This window comes from Pholcus phalangioides, unplaced genomic scaffold (assembly GCF_987345545.1).
Source record: "Pholcus phalangioides strain wild (caught in Gottingen) unplaced genomic scaffold, Ppha-v1.0 ptg000011l_1, whole genome shotgun sequence".
NCBI classification, from domain to species: Eukaryota; Metazoa; Arthropoda; class Arachnida; order Araneae; family Pholcidae; genus Pholcus; species Pholcus phalangioides.
The window spans coordinates 29,168,933-29,192,435 of NW_028301604.1; the positions used below are offsets into that span (position 1 = coordinate 29,168,933).

A 23,503-nucleotide genomic window follows, 5' to 3' on the forward strand; every position below is an offset into this window, starting at 1 on the left:
AAATGATTTCGAAAACCACACTATAATTTCTGAAAGTATCGACAATGATTTTTTTTTCATTAGCTAATTTTTTGTTACTAACCGACTGCAATTTTTTCTACAAGCATTACGTTACACGTAAAAAATATTTTTTTCTGCGAGATTGGCGAGAATCAGCCATACCTTACCGAGGCCGCGCATCGATACATAGGTTAAGAGGCGTTCATTGTCATAGCAAAGAGTGATGCGGTTCCCTCGTAGTTTCCTCTTCACTGCAAAGTTAACCTGAAACGGATTATAAGATTGATCAGCTAGCTCTAAAGAGGAAAAAAGACCAGTCATTTCTGTCCTGTCATTTAGACTGCTGACTTAGCTAGTGGATACCAGTAGAAGCTACAAATATATTCTCACCCAAATTCTGCCTATTTCTAAACTTTATTTTCCCATTTCAGGGAGCATTTAAATGACTATTGATGATACAGTTGACGCTCAATATAGTCACCCCCCTCTGTACCATCAAAAACTGACATTATATGGGGAGGATTGTTGTATCGAAAGTAAAACATATTATAGTTGTTCTATGAAAACATTTAGGACTTATCCTACCGGTTGTTGTAATGGAATGGTCACTATATAGTGGGGTCTCGTTATAACGAGTGACGACTGTATATTGCATACAGTTCATCAAAAACACTATCTCATTGATGCTGTATAAGGCAATTCCCCCCCCCCCCCAGTATCAATGACTTGAGTCAACTGATAAAATGACATCATCCTGGCACCCCCCTTTGAAGTCTATCTTTGCCTATGGATATGGGGGAGGGGACTCTGTGCCAATGAGTTGCTTATATACTAGGTGTTCTGTTAATGAACCGACAAACTCAGAGGGTTGTTAGTAGGTGTCAAGAGGAGCAAAAATTGCAATGGAACATGGTGTCGCAAACCATGTTGAAAGGGTGAAAATCGCGAAAAACATGAGTCCAGAGGAGACAAAAGGTGGTTGTCAGTTGGTTGCTGAATGCGTTAGGGGGTTCACTCACCATATCTGATGTTAGCAGCATTGCGAAAAGCATGCACTGGGGTAGGATCACATGCTGCAGACGACGTAAATTACTGCTGCTGCGGTAGTAAGCATGTGTAGCAGTTAGTTGTCTGTTTCAGTGAGTATCATGATGGCTGACTACACAAACGAGGAATATGCTGATATGCATCTGATTTATGATTGAGCAGATGGCAATGGGTTCTTAGCACAGCCAACACCACCTAAAGCAGAAAGCCTCACCCAGAGATTTGTCACGTCATCGACATACGTTCTTGAAACCCATCTTTCCTGTAAGATCGTTTTCCAGCAGCAACACACACACTGTAACGCCGATATGTTATACATTTGCCCCACATTGCTATTATATTTTTTCTTAATGTTACAGAAAAAAAAGTTGATTTAGTAAAGAATTGAGCACTGGAATAGATGAGTTTATACTCATAATTCGACATTATTTTCAATTATCAATTAGGGCCAGAGTTTTTAATAAAAACTTGACAATATTTGAAAAAATTACCCTTTGACCTCAAAACTTCCCCAAGAGCATTAATTTTTCAGAACTTCACATTTCTGTTGATTTAACCAAAAAAAATCCATTGAATACCAAAATAAAATTGAGACCAATTCAACTATATAATATCCTTTATTTTTCATCAAGATAGAGACATGCAATATATATATTTCCAGTCATTTATATAAATAAATAAATATGTAAAAGAAACACTTTTAATGTAATGCATATTTTATTAAAGGGAAAAAAAAATAGTGAATGAATGAACAAATGTATTTTGCTTTGCTCCTACCACTATGGATTGGATACGCATGATTGTACAATTCTCATTCATACACAGATGCATAACATTCTATGCTAAGATGCGATTCAAGTAGTAAAAATTTATTTGAAAAATAGTGGTTTTTTTTTTGAAAATGTCACCAGCTTCTTTTTTGCATAAAATTTTTTAAACTATTTATAACTTTTATTTTTGCATTTTTATTCGAAGGTTCTTTAGAAATGCGTTAGAAAGAGTCCACAGAATCCCCCCCCCCATTCTAAAACTTACCTCAAAGAAATATTGTTAGTACTGTCTATATTTCCCAAACCTGGCTATTAAATTATTAAATTAATATTTTGATATACTTTCCAGTTAAAACATGGAAAACAAAATTCATGAACACAGTATTTTGTAATTTCTAAAGAACCCAAAGTTGTTTATCGTAACGCATGGCGAGTCTTTCAAAAATGCACCTTCTGTACACATCATTGACAAACGTAGATTAATTTTGAGAATTATATTATGAAGCAATGTGTGATCTATGTTCAAGAAGGGCAAAACATGAATATTCCGAAATTTACAAGCGGGCAAAATTCTACACTGGTGAAATAAATTAAGAGAATTTGCATATTTTATCGAATTTCATGAAAAGAACTGAACTGAATGTAAAACCACTGCTTCTAGACAAAAATGCAAATCTTGTACGTCAAATACATAAGCGTACACGTGTGTGTAGGCAGAGCCAGTAGAGAAACAGGCTTTGTAAGCACACGTAAGTCAAGAATTTCTTGGTGTTATTTTGCAGCAATCGGTTAATTTCAAATTGTAACAGTAAAAATGAGTAACCACCAACGTTTAGATGATGGAATGAGGTGGCCAATTGTGGGGAGGCTAGAAGCAGGTCAATCTCAAGTCCAGATTTGTAGAGAGGTCAATTTAACGCCCAGCATTGTGTGTAATTTATGGAAGCAGTTCCAGAATACCGGATCCATCAAGAGAAAGCCTGGGCAAGGTCGTCCAAGAGCCATGACAGCCAGAGAAGATCGCCATTTGTCGATTATAGCGAGGCTTAACAGGAGTGCTACAGCTTCTCAGCTCTCTCGTGACTTGTATGCAGCCACAGGAACCCGTGTATCAAGGGTGACTGTTTCCAAAAGACTTCATGAGAGAGGGTTGTTTGCAAGAAGACCTGCTGTTTGCGTCCCGCTCACTTCGACGGACAGGAGAATCTGTTTATCATGGTGCAGAGAGCATAGAGATTGGAGTATGGATCAATGGGCGACCGTTCTCTTCACTGATGAGTCCCGGTTCAGCCGAAGCACCGATTCTCGCCGTACGTTCATATGGAGAGAACCAGGGACCCGCTACCTACCCTCCAATGTCCGCGAAATCGACCATTACAGCGGAGGAGTTTTAATGGTCTGGGCAGGCATCATGTTGGATGGCCGCACATCTCTCCATGTCTTTGAAAGAGGCACTGTGACTGGTGTGAGGTATAGGGATGAGGTCTTGGAGCCCTATGTTCGCCTTTTCAGGGGTGCAGTTGGTGCTGAGTTCATTATAATGGACGATAACGTGAGGCCACATAGAGCTCTTCTGCTCGTCGATTTTTCTAGAGAGTGAGGATATTCGCCGGATGGATTGGCCAGCCAGATCTCCAGACCTTAACCCTATAGAGCATGTGTGGGACGCTGTGGGGAGGGCAATTGCAACTCGCAACCCCCCTCTGGGAACCATCCAGGGAATGAAAACAGCGTTGCTGAACGAGTGGGACCAATTGCCACAACAAATGATAAACTGCCTTATTTCAAGTATGAAATCACGCTGCGAGACCCGTTATATCTGTAAGAGGGGACCATACCCCCTATTAACCCATTTTTTTGTTTATTCTGCAACCGCTGTTTCATACCTTCCGACTCCAATGAGTGTTACGCACGATCATGTGTGTGTATTACAATTATTGAATGGTTATTTGTTTTGTATTGTATCAATGTATGTACATATCAAATTTCATTAAAATCGGTACAGTAGTTCTAGAGATAATCGACCAAGTCTGCAAATTCTCTTAATTTCTTACACCAGTGTATTTGGGGAAAAACACTTTTTTGATATAGCCAGATTTTCTGTTATTTTTAATCAGATGCACTATCCGGAAAAAAAATGGTCTGGCCCTATTGAAGGGCGAGGGTGGACATGGAAATTTATATGGGGACTAGTGGACAAACCCACTGTTTTTGCTATTTAATAAAATTATCTGTTGCGATGGCTACAAAATTAAAGCCAATAGCATCGAAACCTGGATCAATTTTGAGAATTACATTATGAAGCAATGAGCCATTTATGTTCAAGTCAGGCAAAATACAGGGTGATCAGCGAATAAGCCCTTATTTCAAAATTAAATATCTCTACAACAAAGATCAATAGAATTATGCGGTAAACGGTACATTTATTAGCAAAATTGTAAGAATGTTGTACAGAAATTTCGAAAATTTGTTTTTTTTTTTTTATTTTTTAAAATTTAAAAAAAAAATAAAACTGGAGATTTTGGGGTTCCGAAAATCCTCATTTGTGTGAAGAGAAACCACTGCATTCGCCTAAAGTTACTGCATGGGCTGCGGTATGCGCCAGAGGCATTATCGGCCCCTTCTTCGTGCGAGAAACAATTACTACTGAATGTTACGTTACAATTTTGGAACAATTTGTCAGCACACATGCCGCATACCATAGCCCATGCAGTAACTTTAGGCGAATGCAGTGGTTTCTCTTCACACAAATGAGAATTTTCGGAACCCCAAAATCTCCAGTTTTCTTTTTTTTTTAATATTAAAAAATTTAAAAAAAACTAAATTTTCGAAATTTCTGTACAACATTCTTACAGTTTTGCTAATAAACGTACCGTTTACCGGATAATTCTATTGATCTTTGTTGTAGAGATATTTAATTTTGAAATAAGGGCTTATTCGCTGATCACCCTGTATGTATCTGACCAAATTTATATAGACATGGGGGAAAAATTCTATTTAATACTCTATGATTATACACTACTCTTACGTTGATATCAATAATATAATAATCACTTGAATATTTTAAGTTGTTTTATGTGAAGAATTTATGTATAGTTGAAATCTTGCCTTTTGAAGTATTTCCAATACGTTAATAAAGTCAAAGAAATTTGTTAATTTATATGAAAACATTTTTTTAACATAATACAGTCGAGCCCATTGTAACAGCACCACCCAGGGGCGTAGCCAGAAATTTCGTTCGGGGGGGGGGGAACCAAAGTGACAGAACAATGGATTTGGCCATCTTTTTCCCTTTTTTCGGTCATTTTCTCACATTTCGGGGGGGGCATACCCCCAAGTTCCCCCCCCCCCCTCGCTACGCCCTTGGCACCACCCATCCCTAAGAATTTTTGTGTCATATCAGATCGTGGTTGGAATAGCGTTTCGGAGAGGTTTCATTACATAAATTCACATGTTTATAATGAAATACTATATCTTTGTCTTACTAGTATTATTCCATAAATAAAATAACCTATTTTACACGCATTCAGAAAATTCAGAAAATTTTAAAAACTATAATATTACTTGAATATTTCTTGATATAAAACTCCAGAGATACATATTTTACACTTACCTCTGAAACTATTTTAGTTCTACATAAATTTAGCGATGCATTTTATAAGTAAAACAATGGGGGCATTTTTTTTCACAAATTTCCCATTTCTCAGATGTTAAAGAACACCTTTCAACTCCTTTCAGGGGAAAAAAATGATGGGAGAAAAGATGTTGTGTGAATTTTCTTGGAAAATAGACAGAGACTTTGTATGATGCATACTTGATACATTCAAACAACAGTTGGCGATATAATGAGTTTTTCACGTTATAATCCCTATATGGAAGATCTCTTCACTGAAAATTTCCGGCAGTAAGGAGGGTTGTCACTACAATGGGGGACTCTATAACGGGGTTCAACTGTACTTTCAAAATATGCAGGAACATTGAGATCACTCACATTTACTGAGTGAAATCTGGTGAGATAAGAATTCACCTGTAGTGACTGATTGTGTTCTACATCAAATGTCGTATAGTCTGCCTAAGCATAAAACCAGCATAAATAGTCTACCAAAAGACTCTCAGTAGATACTTGGATGTGGCAAAACGCTGTTCACCTCTCTGCATTTCAAACGTGCTACTTCATTGTTAATTATATCTAATCAAAATATTTCACAAATGTTTATGCCCACACACATCTCGACTTGGTTGGTCCTTTTCCTCTATCAAATCAGTTCATCCATGGACTGTTTTGCAAGATGGCACGAGGCAAGTCCCATGGAAGGCATCTCAGTCATCACCGTTGCTTGGGCAGTGGATTGCTAGATTTGCTGCATCGATTATAACCACCAACCAATGATGAAAGTTCCATTCCTCGCTCTTCTTGGGTGTTCAGCAAATTCACATGATCCCATGATACTGTCAAGTCATACACACCTATTGACATGAAATAAAAGCATCATTAGACTTTGAATTTTTTTTCAAAATTTGTGAATGTATTTAGTTGAAATTATAACATTGAAAAAATTTGGGATTTCCATTACTTTGACTGTAGCAGGTGGCCATCCACAGATCTTACCAAGCAACCCAGTTTCAGGAGGGGGGGGGGGCACCATGAAATAAAATATTTCCTTTCACGTAATTATTTGAAATTCCATTGAAGGCCCCTGTTAGAAATATTGGTGTGGGTTCAATAAAAAATCTGATCATAGAAGCCTGGGGGTGAACTATCTCTGCAGTCCTTAGTAACTACTAGTCCTAATGAACTACCGGTCGGAGGACTGAAGCTAAGGATCGCTTCAACTACTAGTAGTTAAGAGGTACTATGTACTACCAGTCCTTAAGGTCACATGACGTGAAACAGTAGTTAGAGGGGGAGAAAATTTTTGGTTTCGAGAGTAACAGATCTGTAACCAATCGGGATGCTGTTTGAAGCCTACAACTACTACTAATTATTTAACAATCGTTTTTCCGCAGTGGGTTGTGGCAGCGATTTCATGTTTACAAACAAACATGTTGTAAACATACTTTTTTTCCCGAGGGACTCGCCATACATTTTTTTGTCACCCGTGTTTTGCAATTTTTTTTGCTCTAATATCGCTGGCTAGTTTAATTATTTTGTAAACGTATGAGGACGTTGCATTTTTCATCTTGCGACTTCTTTTTAGAATAAGATTCAGTATATAATAATAGTCAAAGTATTTTTCTTGTCCGAGCTCATGGACCTCACTTTTAGATGATTGAAGAAGCGAGTATATGGGACCCCAGCTGCATATAAGTGGGTCGCATACTGATGAAATCAAAATTTGAAAAAAAAAAAATTCTTACAACAAAACGTAAGATTTTAAATTAAGGTTACCGGCACTAGTTGAGCCTATGGCCATAATATGCCTTTTTGGGCCAGACTTTCCCTTTTTTTGGGGGGGGGGGCCTTCTTCTTGAAAGGGTTATTATGCAAAATAATTATAGAATCTTTGGGCCCCCTATTCACCTAGGGAGCCCTACTTGAGGCCCCAGCTGAATACTATTTTAATATTGAGTGTCACTTTTTTTTAAAGACCAATTTGTTAAATGATTTTTTATTATCCATTTTTATTCCTTTTAAATTCATTGAAACAACGAATTGCAAATTCTTTCTGGAGCAACTAAAATAATAAATGATTGATAATTTTACAAGATAATTATTTTTAATTTTATAATTAAAAGAATTAACTGCCTTGCTGCGTATTGTAGTTCTGTATTTTAAACTATGGGTTTCTCCTCAGTATTAAAAAATATTATCAGAACATGATTCTCTATGAATGAGCTCTTACCTGTTAATGCAAGTGAATACTTCAATATTTAAAAGATATATACTTCTATATTAAAGATCTTTCATCAATTTATCTGTTTCATATTTAGCTTCCAACAAATAACTTCACCTGATAACTTTCATTTGATCGTATATTTCATTTCAGTTGATTAGAAGATGAATGATTGATTGAAGTTGATTAATAGAAACATGAATTAAATAACAACTTGCACACATGATTTGTCATACAAAAACATTTTATTTCAAACATATGTTCATAGAGAGTTATCATAATCACAATTTATTTGTTGTACTTTTCTTAGAAATCGCACCTTTCAAGAATATAATTTTTTGAGATTCATTAATTTTCATCTGCATCTTCAAATGTTGATTTACCTGAAATTAGAAAGAGGAAGAAAAAAACACTTTTATTATGCTTATCAATCTTTAAATGTACTGTATATTTTATTTCAAATTATAACAGTCTTTAGTTGCATAAGTAGAGATAATTCGTGCACAATAGCACTTTGTCGACTCGCCACCATTTTATCACAGTAGGATCCAAAATGCATCAACTGTGTTTTACAAGGGAGGCCTGGCATTGCACACAGATGCACTTGTTCATGTCTAGATGTATTTACCTAGGGCTTCACAAATTTTAGGAGCCAACATTGCAAAAAAGAAAATCATACTGACACCTAAAATTTTCTATGCAGATCACAAAATATTTGGAGTTTATGTCTGCATCTTCCAATATGTGAAGATCATCACTAAGTGCTGAAAAAGTTGAATATAATTTGTTTTTACTTTGGATTATTTCTCCTAAAAATATGCTTGGCTGCCAAGAAATTTGGCCGGCGCCTAAAATGTTTTTCAATTTTTCACGCCATGTTTCTACCCTACAATTTTGGTCAGACAGATGAAGTGAAAAAACCTATTGGCACGCAGCTTACTTTATATTTTCACTTTACTTTCAGCTTCCCTCTAAAACACATCCTTAGCAACCTCTTGTGGATCGGGGAACCCTGTTTAAATTAACATAGAAATTTTGCAGTGTTGTATGGTCTCACTAGTTAAAAAGTATGATATTATTTGTCATCAATTATATTGCTTTAATATTTCCATTCACAAAATTTGCTAATCAGTAAATATGATAATAACATTTTCAAAGAATTAATATTTCTTTTCAGTTGGCAAAGCTTCTAAAGGTTTTTTTTAATGTCCTCCCTCTCATTTATATAGCCAAGACAAGTTTTTCAACAGTATACATGTTTTTACTTGTACTGGTCAAATTTTGAGTGGTACAGGTAGCCATTAAGAAATCTATCTTAGTTTGCTCAATTCAATTATGTCAAAAAGAGTTGTTCTTTCAATAGTATCTGAAAAAATTATGATTATAAAGAAAATTACTCATAGCAAGATATTTCTCGAGAAAAACCAATATGGTATGGACTAAAAACAATGCCACCTTTCCCCCCTACCTGCTTATTTTGGTTTTGCACATATAAAACGTGTTGCTGAAATTACAATAATTTCAGAGGGTAGTATGTTTCTGTTAAGTTTTATATTGGGAAATATTCAAGTGATTTTACAGTTTACAATTTTTATGAATTTTCTAAACTTAAAATTGAATGTGTGTAAAATAGGTTATTTTATTCATCATGCAACATAAATGAGACACTGAAATACATTTCTTAATAAACATGTGAATTTATGTAATACAGTCTCTCCGAAACGCCATTATGTCTACGATCTGATATAACACCAAAATTCTTTGGATGGGATGGTGGCGTTAAATCGGGGTTCGACTGTATTTGTTTCACTAGGGTTGTTGATACAAATGAAATCAGTGAAAATGATGCGACATAATGTTAAAATTTATGTCATTAAATCATGCATGGAAATATTTTATTTTACATGAAAATAATAACGGAAACTGTTGCTCAAAGTCAAATACAAAGAATTAAAATTACCTTTGTTTGCTCTGGGAGAATTGTTTGATAACCTTGAAAACCTTCACATAACTTCGTAGCTACCTACAGCCAAGTTCCTGGGAAACAAAATTTTTCGGAGTTAGAAAAGTCTCACAAATGTATATACACTAATATATATATAATCTCTCAGCTGTTACTACAACATTGTTAAAAAATAAATGCTTGTTAAAAGTTTCACTTCCATAACATCTCAAAATGTTATATTTTAAAGTTCTTAAATATTCGACATGGAAATTTGTTTTCTGTGTTTACCCATACACACAAAATCAAAAACAATTTTTGGCAAAAAATTAAATTTGAACACACACAGCAAGGCCATAACCCAAATACTGAAGTAGTAATACGTTTCGAACACTAATCTGCTTCCTCTAGTTATAATGTATATACCTCAATAAAAACTGTTCCTGAAATTCCAACTTTGTTTTTAGTTCCATTGTACGAATTTCATTTTTCATATCAACAAAACAATATAATGATTCCTTATTAAATATTCCTCATCTCAGAGCGAGTTCTCAAAATTTAACTTCCACTAAGTATTACAATATTGTTCATTTGAACAGTTCAAAATATCAAATCTATATTTTAATCCTTTAGTGCACAAGTTTTACAAAAATTAATATTTAACATTACTGCCAATTTTTACCATGCTTTATTTCAATTTCACCATTACTCATCAGAAAAAAATAATTAATTTTTTTGTCATTTAGGTGCTGTAATTTATTATCAATGAATTATAGCTTATTAGTTACTTTGTGCATTGAAGGGAGGTTGATCTAAAACACAAATTTTCAATTTCCTTATTTATAGGCGATTATTCATAGCATAGTCATCCAAGCACAATTTTTATTGTGCCAACAATATTCAAATTATTTATTTACACACATGCTCAATTTATTTAGACATAATTTTTCATTGAAAAAAATTAATACGGCAAAAAACATAGAATGTAAAATTTCAATCTGATATTATCGTAATTGCAGATTTATGTTTCATTTGCCATGTAAATATTTTCAATACAATCCAAAGTATACATGGGCTATTTGATATTTTTCAGCATTACCAAGTGAGATCCACTGCCCTATTGATTGCGTGACATTGCCTATTTATATTTTTAAATAATGCATTTACCGAGCAAAAAAATATTAAGAATATTTCTAAACACTCTTCTTATATAGTTCGATAGCAATAAAATAATTCTTACCTCAGTAATGAACATGCTAGCACTTCGTCGTGGCTTCGATCGCTGATGTCAACATCTGGTTTTGCAGGATATAACGATGAATCACTTCAACTTTGATGACATCGAAGATATAATCTAAGTTATGTCTGTCATTATTATCGTAAAAAATTGTTTAATTCGAAAAAAAAAACAGCATATTTCATCACTAAATATCACAGCGAGAACTCGCGGCCAGAGACGAAATTTCCTCTTTTCCAAGATGGCCGCCATGAACTACTTTTCTTGCTGCTTTAGGACTGGTGCTAGGCAGTCCTTAGCAGCGGTCCTAAGTAACTACTAAAAAAAAGTCCTTAGCTTAGAGATAGTACCGAAAAGTCGAACTACTGGCCATCTAAGGACAAATCGGCGCTTAACTACTTTTTTTCGGCTAAGGACCACAGAGATAGTTCACCCCCTGGCTCCAGGATGGGGGGGGGGCATGAAATATATTTTCTGTAATTATTCTAAATTCCCTCCAACTGTTTATTCATTTAAAATTTTTTACGTTGAAGGATAACATTAAAAAATGATTAAATAGCGCAGCACCAATATTATCAATTAACTTAATAAAGCCCTACTCCTATGTATAACACTGAGTTTATGAAACTTGGGATTATGAGATTAACGATGTTTGCAATAATATTACGGAATATTCATCAATGTATTTTATGTGATAGTAAAAAATGAACTCGCCTGATTTTATATGCAGTTGTACAGATGGGCCTATACTTCCTTCACCCTAAACAAAGCTCGCTGGAGGCCGGATTAGTGGTTGTTTTTTCAATTATTTGTTTTAAAAGACTTGGTCAACAATATTGTTCACTGCCTTGCCAAAAAATGAATAAAATAAACGTTTAAATCAGAAATTTATCATTAAAAAACTACTCGCACGTGCGTACTAACGACTATCAATATGGCTATTATCAGGGACAAAAAGTTTCCGTCGGGGAAGAAAAAGGCCAGAACGTGATGACGTCGGCATCAACAATATTGCAAGCAAAGGCTTTCTGCTTTAGAAGGTGTTGGCGCAGAGATGTACCAACAGCAATATCCGATGAGGCATTGTCTGCACCATACTACATTCGCTATGATCGAATTGACTACTACAGGAGACAGAGACGTTCAACCCAGCACGGTGTGAGAGATGCAGGGAGACCGCACAATGTACACACTCCTGAAATGGTGCTGCAATGGTTTGCCAATTCCCTATTGACAAGTACACAAGTGGTTGCAGCTCACGTCGAAACCTGCATGCGTTTTTTGCGATTTTCACCCTCAATGTGGTTCACGGCACCATGTTCTATTGCAATTTTTATTCCTCTTGATGTCTACTAGCAACCCTCTGAGTTTGTCGGTCTTTTAACAGAACACCCTGTATATCTTTTTAATATGTACTCGATTAATATGTACTAATTATAAACTAGAGAGCCTTCAAATGCCTTGTATAAGCATCTTGTTTTTATCATTGGTGAAACTGAAATAGTGCATTGAATACCTAGAATTTTAAAACATAATTCGTAAACATATTGGTATAACTCTATGGTGATCAAATGAAAAAAATCTTTTTCATGCTCCACGAGCAATATACAGTAATTTTTTTTCATTAGGAAAAAAATTTTCAATCCACAAATATTTTTTCTTGTAACTTTACCTCAAAACAGGTTTTTTCTTTTGACTGCTACATGTCGTACAGATAATCTATCCCATATCTACCCCCAAAAGAGTTGCAGCAACAAATTGTACAAATGAGGGTAGAGCCACAATTAGAGGGGAACTGCAGGCCGTAGGTGTCAAAATGTGTGCGTGTCCTGAGTGGCAGCATTTAACCCTATCGACAGCTCATGGTCGAACACAAAACCTCTTCAAAAAAAGCTACTTATTTTCACAAAATCTTTTCAAAATGACCACAGGGACACATGATTCTAGAATGCTTTCCCCCCAATATGTGACAATGGGTAATTGGCATGTATAATAATCCGTCGAGAGAGGGGGCTGAACCGAAGTGACAGGCTGGCAACACCTGGTGATTGACCCTTTCTCCCCAGAAATGTACTTTCTCCTTTCATTCTCCAAAGTTTTTCTATTTTCCGAACTAAATAAAAAACACATAAAGGCGGGATATACTCAAAATTTTGAACGAAATTATTGTAGCGTGTTTATAGATGCACAGCATTCTATGGTAAATAACTCTATCAATATAGATTAGCTTCAACAAGCAATGAAATTTACTTGCTTTCGCTTGTGAAATATTGATATGATTAACTTAGTAACGAAATGTCAGAACGTACTAAGAAGAAATTACTAATCCATCCACCAGGTATTTAAAAATGTCCCAATATTTTCAATTTGAACACTCTAAATATTCTGAATCTCGAGAAGCATTCTATATATATGTGCCCCTTAATATTTTTATTGTATTTTTTAAATTTGCAAGTGTTGAAGTATGTTCTCGCGATTTGAGGTTCACCTAAAATGTAAATTATTTTTGAAAATCGCAAATCTTTTTCGTAAATCAGTGTTGTTGGAATTACTGCTATTCGAAGCAAGGCATTGTACAAATCTATTCGAGCAAAACTACAGCTACTTCCCAACCGAGGAACATCATTAAATAATTAGTTTATCAAAACTTTCGGGTATAAAACTGCTTCTCGTTGCTTTTTTTGTGTTTACTTTAACACTTTGTTAGCCGAGTGGATAACACATGGGTATTTATTTTGATGAGTATTTATTATTACGTTAGACTTAGATAGATTACATACATATATATAGGAAGAATTTATAAAGCGGAAAGAGCAGAACATTTAGACATCTTGTCTACTTGATGTCAGAGGTGGAACTCCCTAGTTCCCCTTACACAACACTAGGTGGCGTTGTATGTTCTTATCACTTTAGTTCTTTTAGTCATTTCTTATAAGGACACCACAGCTTTACTCACATTCTTTTTGAATATTCATTTCTTTTTTTTCATGCTATCTTATGATCTTGGAGTTAATTTCAAAAATGAGCGTAGGTTTAGTGAGATTGAATATGCATATTAGATATACAGTCATTTGCATCGGATTATAATGAAAGAATTCTCTCTGAAATATATAAATTTGGTGCATTAAATCATCTTACAAAAAAAGAAAAAAAAATACTTGAAAACAAGTAACATACTGAGAAAATTGTTAAATACACAAATACTAGAAGTAAATAAAGTCGCTGGAATTCAAAACGTGAAAGAAAGTTGTAACTAGAGCCCGGATTAGACGCTAAAACATGCACTAAAAATAAAGATGAATCTGCATTTTTAAAAATGTTGAAATATACCATGAAATAAAAATACCCAATCTTTTTCAAAAAATTAGAACACCCTAGAAATGTACGAGAGCAGTTCATAAAGAGCTTAAGTTGGAAAGCTCAAATTGAGGGTACGGTTGTAATTTACATTTTCATCTTTCCACCTATGTGAATTGCTGCAGCAATTAAGTAATAGCTTAGAAAGAGTCAGTCATGATGGAAAATGCAATTTATTTCTCCATATCATATGTCTTCAACTTTTGGAATCAAAAGGTAGAAACCCTAACGTTCACACTTCCATCCAGAGATGTCTTCCAATCCATTGGCCTCTATTTTTTGTTTCCACTGAAGATTTCGTTTGAAGATGAAAAATGCAGATAGCATCAAGAATTCGCCAATGTGTATCAAACCTCATCGATATTTCAACCTATATTCATGCAATACAGTAATAGGTTTTAAGCCAAATGTTCTAATTTTCTCAAACAGCTTTCGGAGTGTTATAATTTTTTGAAACAAAGAGGAAAAAATTAATTTGGTATTTTACGACGCATTTAATTTACTTTATGCAAATTTTTTGCCACAGATATGCTCAAGATATGAAAGCTCATATATGCTCATGATAGAGAAGGAAAATGCAAATTACAACTGTACTTGCGCTACCACCTTGAATTGCGCTTTACAACTTGAATATTTCATGAACTGCTCTGGTAAATTTCTGGATGTTCTAATTTTTTGGAAACGATGTATATATGCAAAAAATTGAAATCATCATAGAATAATCCTGAATTATGGCATCAAAAATGAAAAATGCATGCGAAATTGAAAAAAAATTATATATGCATTTGAAAGAGATAAAAAATGAAAAACTATGCTTTGGAATGTTCCATCAAATCAAAAAAGAAGCAAAAATACTCATATTATAATGCCAAAATATGTATAAAATATAAAAATATGTCCTTAAAAATACGTTAATATGCCCTAAAGGCTAAGAATATGTAGGAGTATTGAAAAATATATGTATAATTAAAATATATTTATTTACATATGTATTTAAAGTGCGGAAATTTCCCTAAAAAGAGAAAATACACCAAGAAAAAATCGTCCATTTTGGAATTCAGAAATAAGTCAGAAATGAAAAATATGCTAAAAATAAAAAACACATTTATAGTGCAAAAATATGCATTTAAAAATTTCCAGAAATATGCCTCAAAAGGAACAATAGTCAATGTTGAAATACTTTATTTAAAAATAATTATTGAGTTATCTGATTATTGAGCGAGAAACTGAATGAGGGGAAGTTATTGCACTCGAGAGTCATAGTTGCATATTTTTTATTTTTTCGAAAAACGGCATGGAGTTCAAGGAAATGACTGAGTTTAAGTTTAAAAAATAGCAGATTACATGAGCGGATATACTGAGAGGGGGGGGGGATAGCATGGGGGCCTTTCCCCCCCCCCCCAGCGTTAAAGGTGAAGTCGACTAGTCTAATGTATATGTGTATATATGAATTAATATCATCACCTTGCCCCCACAGACTTCCAAGTTTATCTCCGCCTGAGGCAGATAATCTTATCACGAGAGATTTCTGCACATTTTCTAGGAAGTTTATATTCCCCAACCTTTTTTGGGGATCGTGGAGCTTTACAAAGAAAACTTTTTTTTTTTTTGAGTCTGAGCACAACTCAGGTCTATCGCGATAGGCAATTTACTACCTAGTGAGTTGTGCCGGAAGTGTAAGTGGGTGTACCTAATAGTCTGGGTGCGTATCTAGTGTTGTGTATGATTTTTCAGTGCTGCCATCTATATCTCAGAAGTGAAGTTAGTGATGTGTAGTGACTGAATATTTGTACTTTTTGTAGGACTGTTGCTCTCTGTGGTGAGACTTTTTAACGGGGAGATAGATTCGCATTTGTGCCTCGAAGTTGGGAACCACAGAAAACCAACTTCAGCCGACCACCACTGTGGCGACAGTGGGGCTCGAACCCGGGTCCCCGCGATCTATTAGTGACATCAGAAAGGAGAAAAAACAGAACATTCCATCTTTGCATCAACCATTTTGGCAAAAAAAAGGGATTGGCAACTTGGCTCGGCATTTATTTGATACAATAGAAGTTCCTCTTCTGAGAAAAAGCGTTCACTAGTTCTCTCTCTCTTTCATTTCAGATTTATTTTTCTTGCACCATGGTCATTTTGTGCACACTTATCTGTTGTATCTACTGTGGGTACTAGAAGAATAGCATAGCCAATTTTAAGAAGTCCGATAAAACAGCTGTTGTATTGGCACACAATACACAATTGAAAGTACAGCAGAGATGAGATTTTTTTAAACTCAAGCACTTGTTATATAGCTGTATTTACGAGTCTGGGTTTACTGGTTCGCAAGTAAAATGACATGCACCCTGTATAAGAATATATTAATACTAGAGGGCTCTGCCTCCCTTGGCATCCAACCCCCATCCTCTTCACAACATATCTTGTTTATTTCGTCCTACTTCATCAGAGTGCTATGGAAAGGGACACGTGAAAGCACCAGCTTACTGAAGAAGCAAATTTTGCAATGATAAAGCAACAAAAAACAAATGTGATTCATCAAGTAACCCCACTAAACTTCTCCAAGAGGGTCCCCAGACTCCGATTCGCTGAATTTTAGTGAGGGACCCAGACTGGATTCATCTCGGGCTTCCGCTGTTGCGAAATTCCACAGAAAATAATGATATTCATCCATGGCCCCCAAAATTAATCCTGTCAATTTCCACATGGGGCCCCCGACCTGGAAGCTTGTCAGTCATCCTCTGCTGCGAGTGATATGAAATATTTTCATTTGTATTCATTTTACCAACGAATAAAATCCAGGGCCCCAACCAATTACCATAGTCATCAATTTGCATACTTTTAGTTTGGCACCCTAAACTGGCTTTATCTTGGGCTACCGATGTTGCAAATTTTACAATTAAATTAAAAAAATATATAAGATTCATCCAGCGGCCCCCGAAATAGAGCCTGTCAAATTTTTCATGGGGGGGGGGGATGACCTGGATGCTTGTCGGACATCCCCCCTGTGAGGGACCACGGAAATTTTTCATTTTTATTAATTGTACAAATAATAAAATTCAGGGCCCCACATACAGTAGCGGGTACCCAATACTCAAATTTTTAGTAGGGGACACAGACTATATTTATCTCGGGCTTCAGCTGTTGCAAGTTCCACAATGTTAAACGAAAGAAAACAATGAGATTCATCCAGGGCCCCCAAAATGAAACACATCAATTTCCACATGGGCCCCCGACAGGCCCGCCATTGGGGGATTATATATATATATATATATATATACATTGAGTACATGTTCTTTGCTCCCCCCCTCTTCCTGGAAAAAGTTGAAATGATGTCCCTGGTCCCCGACCTTGAAACTTTTCCGACGTCTACAGCTGCGAGTGCCATGAAAGATTTTCATTTGTATTCATTTTACCAACGAATAAAACCCATCACCCCCAACAAAATACACCTGATCCAAAAAAAATAAGGTTCATCCCGGGCCCCCAAAATAAAATGGGGTCCCTGATTCGGAAGCTTATCGAGTATACTCCTGTGAGGGCATGGCAAATATTCATTTGTATTCATTTTACCAACGAATAAAATCCAGGACCCCACGCAATTACTCCGGACCGAATTCGCAGATTTTTATGGGCGGGCCCTGGACTGGATATATCTTGGGCTTCCGCTATCGGAAATTTTTCAGTTTTAAAGCAGGAAGACTTTAGGGTCTGGAACGATTATCACTTTTTGATTTTTCACACTATAAATTAACCAAAGAGGAGCCCGTGAAAAAGCTGGTTTGGGGCCCGCTATCTCTCCCATCCTTGGGACCCCTGCTGTAGGAATTGTGGGCCTATCTGTACATACACATAACTTAGTCCCGATGGGGGATATGCAAGAGTTAAATGAAAACTTGAACCAAAATTGTAACCGACTTCCGTAACCCAAAAACGTAACAGATTTTCTTTACATAAAATCGTCACTAATTTCTGTTGCTTAGAAATGGGCCCTTTTCGAGTTTGTGATTTTATATTATAGAGTAAATAATAATTTAATTCAAAGCAAAAAAGAGCGAAACCCCTTTAGAACGTTGTTCAACTGACGGCTTTTAAAACGACGCAACGTACCAACGAGAACGACGTAATACAGAATAACATTAAACTGTCTAAGAAACAATTTGAGCAAGACAAAGCGACTCACTAAAGAGGTTTTACTGTAAGTTAATAATATATATATACCCTCGATAAGTATATATATGAGTGTACTCTTTCCTCAAAATTTCAGTATTCTTTTGACAGTGTTGCTAGCTATAGATCGTAAGCGGAGATAGACATGAAGGACTGTGGGGGGGGGGGGGGAAGATGACACAATGATGACGAGGTCTTTAGTACCAGAAATCTTGTCTATTGTTACTCGTATTGTATTCCGCGCAACTCTGGGTTCCGATAGTAATTTTAAGTTTTTATAGTTTCCCTTAGGCTTTTTTCTTCGATGTTCTTTTGTGCAATATACAGTAGGATTTCGACAACCCGAAAAATAGATCATTTGATCATTTTTGTCGCAACGTGGTCATTTTCTGCACACGAGGGCTAATTAGACTGGGACCTACAATTTATTGCCGATTCCGAACAGCAGGCTTGTTTTTCATACTCATCGAGAGGTGGGTGCGCTAACCCCTCGATGGGGGACTCCCTGCGGTAGCAATTTTTGCTGCGGTCAAGTCACCGTTTTTTTTGTTGTACCCCTGTGTCAGGAAAGTTTTCTGACTTTCCTGATCAACCGGGTACAGAAAGGCACGAAACTATAGTTCAGTACGGATAGAACAAGCCACAAAAAAACCATATAAGAAGTTCGTGCTCTGTTTGATTTTTTTTTTTATCACAAGCAGCGGCGTTGAAGCCAAGAGTGTGGTGGGTGTACGATCACCCATATTATTTTGTATCACCCCCAAATTAATTCAGAAATTTAAATCTTTTTCATGATCAAGTCAAGCACCCATGTCTCAACGCCTTTGTTGACGTATTCTGATGCCTTTGATGACAAGAGGTGGGAAAACGGTTTGAATAATGATTACGTTAGAAACCAGCGTGAAAAAATGTTAAATTAGCTTTGAACAGGATATCACAGCTTTCATGGAGCCCTTTTCCATCATGTTGCCCTGGGGCCCCATAAAAATATAAGAATCCGCTCGACTATTACATCATCGTCCAGGCCGAAACACCAAGCTTCAGTGACATAAATTTGTTCCTGTGTGAATGCGGCACTATTACCCAGATAAATGCAAAGGACAAAGAAAAAATTACAGAATAAAATGTGAAAAATAAATTTCCCTGAACAATTGGATACTTTCATGTTTAACAATACAAAGCAAACCTAAAGACAACGGGCGTGTTTTGCCCCATCAAGGAAGCTATTTACAATTGGGTTAGAATGTTTGGTTCAAATATAAATATTAGTCTTCAAATTAGCTCATTCTGTTGGTTCTGCTGAATGAAATTGAAAAAACGATTTTTTTTAAAATACAAACTTAGGAAATTGTCGCTGAATAACTGGCTCAAAATTTTTAAACACCCAGTCGATTGCACGTTACATGTATAAGTGAAATGCATGCTTTAATTGTGTATACACATGTGCATACAATATTGGCCAACAAACCAGAACATGCCTCTCAATCTGTCCCAAAGAGGGACACAAGAGGTTAACGAAGCCATGCTGGAGAATTTTTTTCCATGAGCTGCCTCAATAATTTGGTGACAGTTTCTGTAGAACATTAAATTACACAAGAATCATAGTACATAAAACAAATGGTATATAGAACATTCGTTAAAAAATATACACAAAGATATCCTTACCCAGCGGTTCTTAATTTTTTTTTTTTTGACTCACGGAGCCCTGTGGGCCTCTCATTTTAATTGATTTATCATATTTTGTTTATTCATTTCATTTTCCTCGGCAGGTCGCAGAGCCCTGGAAAATGCACACGGAGCACCGGTTGAGAACCGCTGCCCTAACCAAGCTACTAACGAGTGAATTAGCACAAATATAATTAGTAATAACTGGAGGAAGAACTAATAACTAGTTCTCTTAGCACAAGCTATAGTTTTCTGCGTGGATGATGAGTGAATTATTGGATTCGGAATAAACCTCAGAACAGTGGTTAAATTTCATAGGTTTGAATATATATTCACAGATATGAATAATAAATATTTTTGTCAAATAAATTAACAATCTCTTATTTACTTGGTAAACTTTTCTATCTTTCTTTTTTTCAACTACAACGTGGGTATTTGTGCCCTTTTCAAACCAAGTAATCCTTCTTTTCTCAATAAGCTATTCTTCTTTTCAAACACTGATAAGTTTGGGGAGGAGAGGACTGCATTGTTGCAGGAAGGGGCAGTTTGACGACACTGTGTACCTGTCACTAACCGTACAATGAGATGGGGGAAGGAACTGGGGTTCCTGACGAGTTATGAGTTCGGATTGTGAGTTATTATTTATGAGTTCGGACCGAAATGACGGTAGTTGTCTTCGGACTCATATATGAGTCTTCACCATTTAGAAGGTTAACGAGGACTAGCAAAGGTGTTGGGTTTAAACCAAATTTCTCAGTTTAAGAGAGCGTTTTTTCTCCTGCAAGCAGCACGGGAATTGTGTCACTTTTGGTAGCTGACTACCTGCAGACGTGGGAACTCTGTGGCAATTGCGCCGCACTGCATCAAAATTAACATTGCGCCATTCTGCTCCAATAGTGTATTTTCATATTTTTGTTCACCAAATAGCACTTGTTTGTAAATTATTATTTTTTGTGTACTTGGAGCTCCTTAAAATACTTTTATACCTGCCTTGTATCTATCAGTGTTGCCAATGATGTGTTCAGAATGTCAAATTCCTTGAATTTAAAAAAAAGAAGAAACTATTTTGTTCCAGCGAGCCGTGAAATGATTCTGATAACGTGTTTTATTTCTCAGTACTTCAACACCACTTTCCCTCCTCCCATCTCTCATAGTTGCACTATTTTATGACTAGGAAAGTAGCAATCTCAATTGGAAAGTAGTTTGACTACTACAAAGTACAGTACTGCATTGAGAAAAAAAACTTGCATGCTAACCATGTGTGCTTTTCACGCTTTGCAAGTGCTAAGATATTTTTTTCATTCACACGAATATTTTCAATCTAAAAATATTTAATTTTTATTTTTCTCCTGAAACTCTACCCCAAGACACACTTGTTTTAGAAATATGTTGAACCGATAATCTATACAGTCTCTGGAAGTCCAGAAAAATTTACGAAATTAAAATTTAGGCAGTCAAGGATTTATTATTCTTTAAAAATTGATTTTTTTTATTTGGCACCATGACCGTGCAGGTGTTGTTGGCTGAAAGGACTTTCTGTGGTTTTCAATTTAGAGTCGGCTATCCCTGTGATAAAAAGCATTGCCATGGTGATCAGCAGACCTCCTATACAGATTTGCAGTTTGTTGCATCAGGGGCATACATAAGATCAACCTTTACCTTTGGAGTGGCACATCAGATTTTCTACCAGACAATTTCCAGTTACTTACCTTGAAAAAGGCTTTTTTTTTAATTAAAAAAATTGATTATACATAAGATAGCATATAAAGGTATTTTCTTTCAATAGTTCAAATTAATTCACAAAAATATTTAAAGATATTTTTGACGGGAGGGGGGGGGGTCCCCTGTGTTTGTTTCTAAGTTGCATATTCACTCATTATTGGTAATTGGAGGATAGGTAGCAATATTTACTTAACATAAAGTTAATAAATAATAGAAAAACCTTTTAATTATATTAACTATTTTTGAGTTAATTATAGTGAAACCTGTATGAAACTGAACATCAATAGATTGAAATAATATTCTGTTTTAGACAGTTTTCTGTTTTATAAAGATGTGAATAAAAGTACTAATCATTGAACAGGCTATATTTTGATTCTGTTTAAGATGGGTGTCCATCTTAACAAGTTTCACTACTAATTCAAGAGAGAGAAAAAAAAATTGAAACTTGCTATAGAAAGTTTTCAGCTTATTCAAACTGAGTAAATCTGATATTTGTTTTAAATTTAAATGCTTAGTACTTTACTGTTTCTTTTTAAATATCCGTCTGAAATATTTTGTTGCTCCAATTCATTTTTTAAATTAATTTCGCTGCTTCAATTTATATATCTGTTCCAAAATCTACATTTTCCTGCTCCAGATCCTATTTTTTTGCTGCTTCTAAAATTGCTCCGGAATGAACATCTGTTCCCATTCCTGTTCTGAAAATTGTTTGATTTTATGCTTCTATATGCATTAATGCTGAGAATGGCTGAAATAGGTAAATGTATATGCCCTAGCATTTGTATGTAATCTGGCCTCTATATACCAATAACTAAGTAGCTGTGGATTTTTTTTAAGTTTTATGACTGATTTTACTAAAATTCCTTTACTGGAAAAAATTGAACTGTAAGAAAATTCCTAATTGTCTTACAGTTCAATTTTATTATGGAAACCCAGAGCAGGAGAATGTAGTTTTGGTAATTTGTGCTAAGTATTTTTGCATTCAGGTTTGACATTATGATGATCATGATTCTTGATGACAAAACACAAGAATGCTAACACACTAGAGTATTCATCAAAATTTGAAGTTGAAATTTTTTTTTTTTAAAAACATCTTAAGCTATTCAATTTTGCTTATTCATTTTAAGGGCGCTTTGATTCCTGAGGCAGTCTCAATATGTAAAAAGTGTGTTGCACCTAAACCACCAAGAACACATCACTGTAGCATCTGTAATGTATGCATTTTGAAAATGGATCATCATTGTCGTATCCTTTCTTTCACCCATAATGTGGTAACTGTTGAAAAAAAATTGTTTTGCTATTGTGTGCACATGAATTATGTTTATCCATATTGAATTTCTTTTTTTTTTCTTTTATTTGCAAAGAATAATTTATTTTTATTTATACAATAATGTTGGCAGAAGAATAAACATGAGAATGCAGTTAATGGTGACAGAAAAAAGTTTTACATTTTTCGAAAATATAAATATCGTGAGTGAATCAACGACCATGGAGGGGAGTGAGTTCCACTTAGTAATGGCATGCAGAAAGAAGCTAAATTTAAAGTAGTCAGTGAAAGCGGAGATAGGGTTTATCTTAAGTGGATGATCAAGTCTGCTATATATATGTTGGCTTAGAGATAATACTGGTGGTATCAAAATGTAAATGTCCATAGAGAATTTTAAAAAGCATGGTTAATCATATAAACTATGATTAACTCATATATAAACTCATCAATAAACTATGTACTAGTTTCTCGATGTACTTAATAAGGAGAAGATTAAGT

General features: G+C 35.3%; 1 protein-coding gene across 18 annotated transcripts in view; it reads left to right on the forward strand.

Annotated features, from left to right (window-relative positions):
- Positions 1–23,503, forward strand: part of LOC149080316 (palmitoyltransferase ZDHHC16-like) — a 210,098-nt gene that overhangs the window by 92,614 nt on the left and 93,981 nt on the right. For 16 of the 18 annotated variants that reach the window (XM_089239452.1, XM_089239444.1, XM_089239445.1 and 13 more), the window contains one exon: positions 22,866–22,983. The exons of 1 other annotated variant lie outside the window; for it this stretch is intronic. In XM_089239452.1, coding sequence (XP_089095578.1) covers positions 22,866–22,983 — 118 coding nt within the window. Of the gene's footprint in view, positions 1–22,865; positions 23,010–23,503 lie in introns of all 18 variants that reach the window. One more of the 18 variants, XM_089239454.1, reaches the window with a different exon arrangement.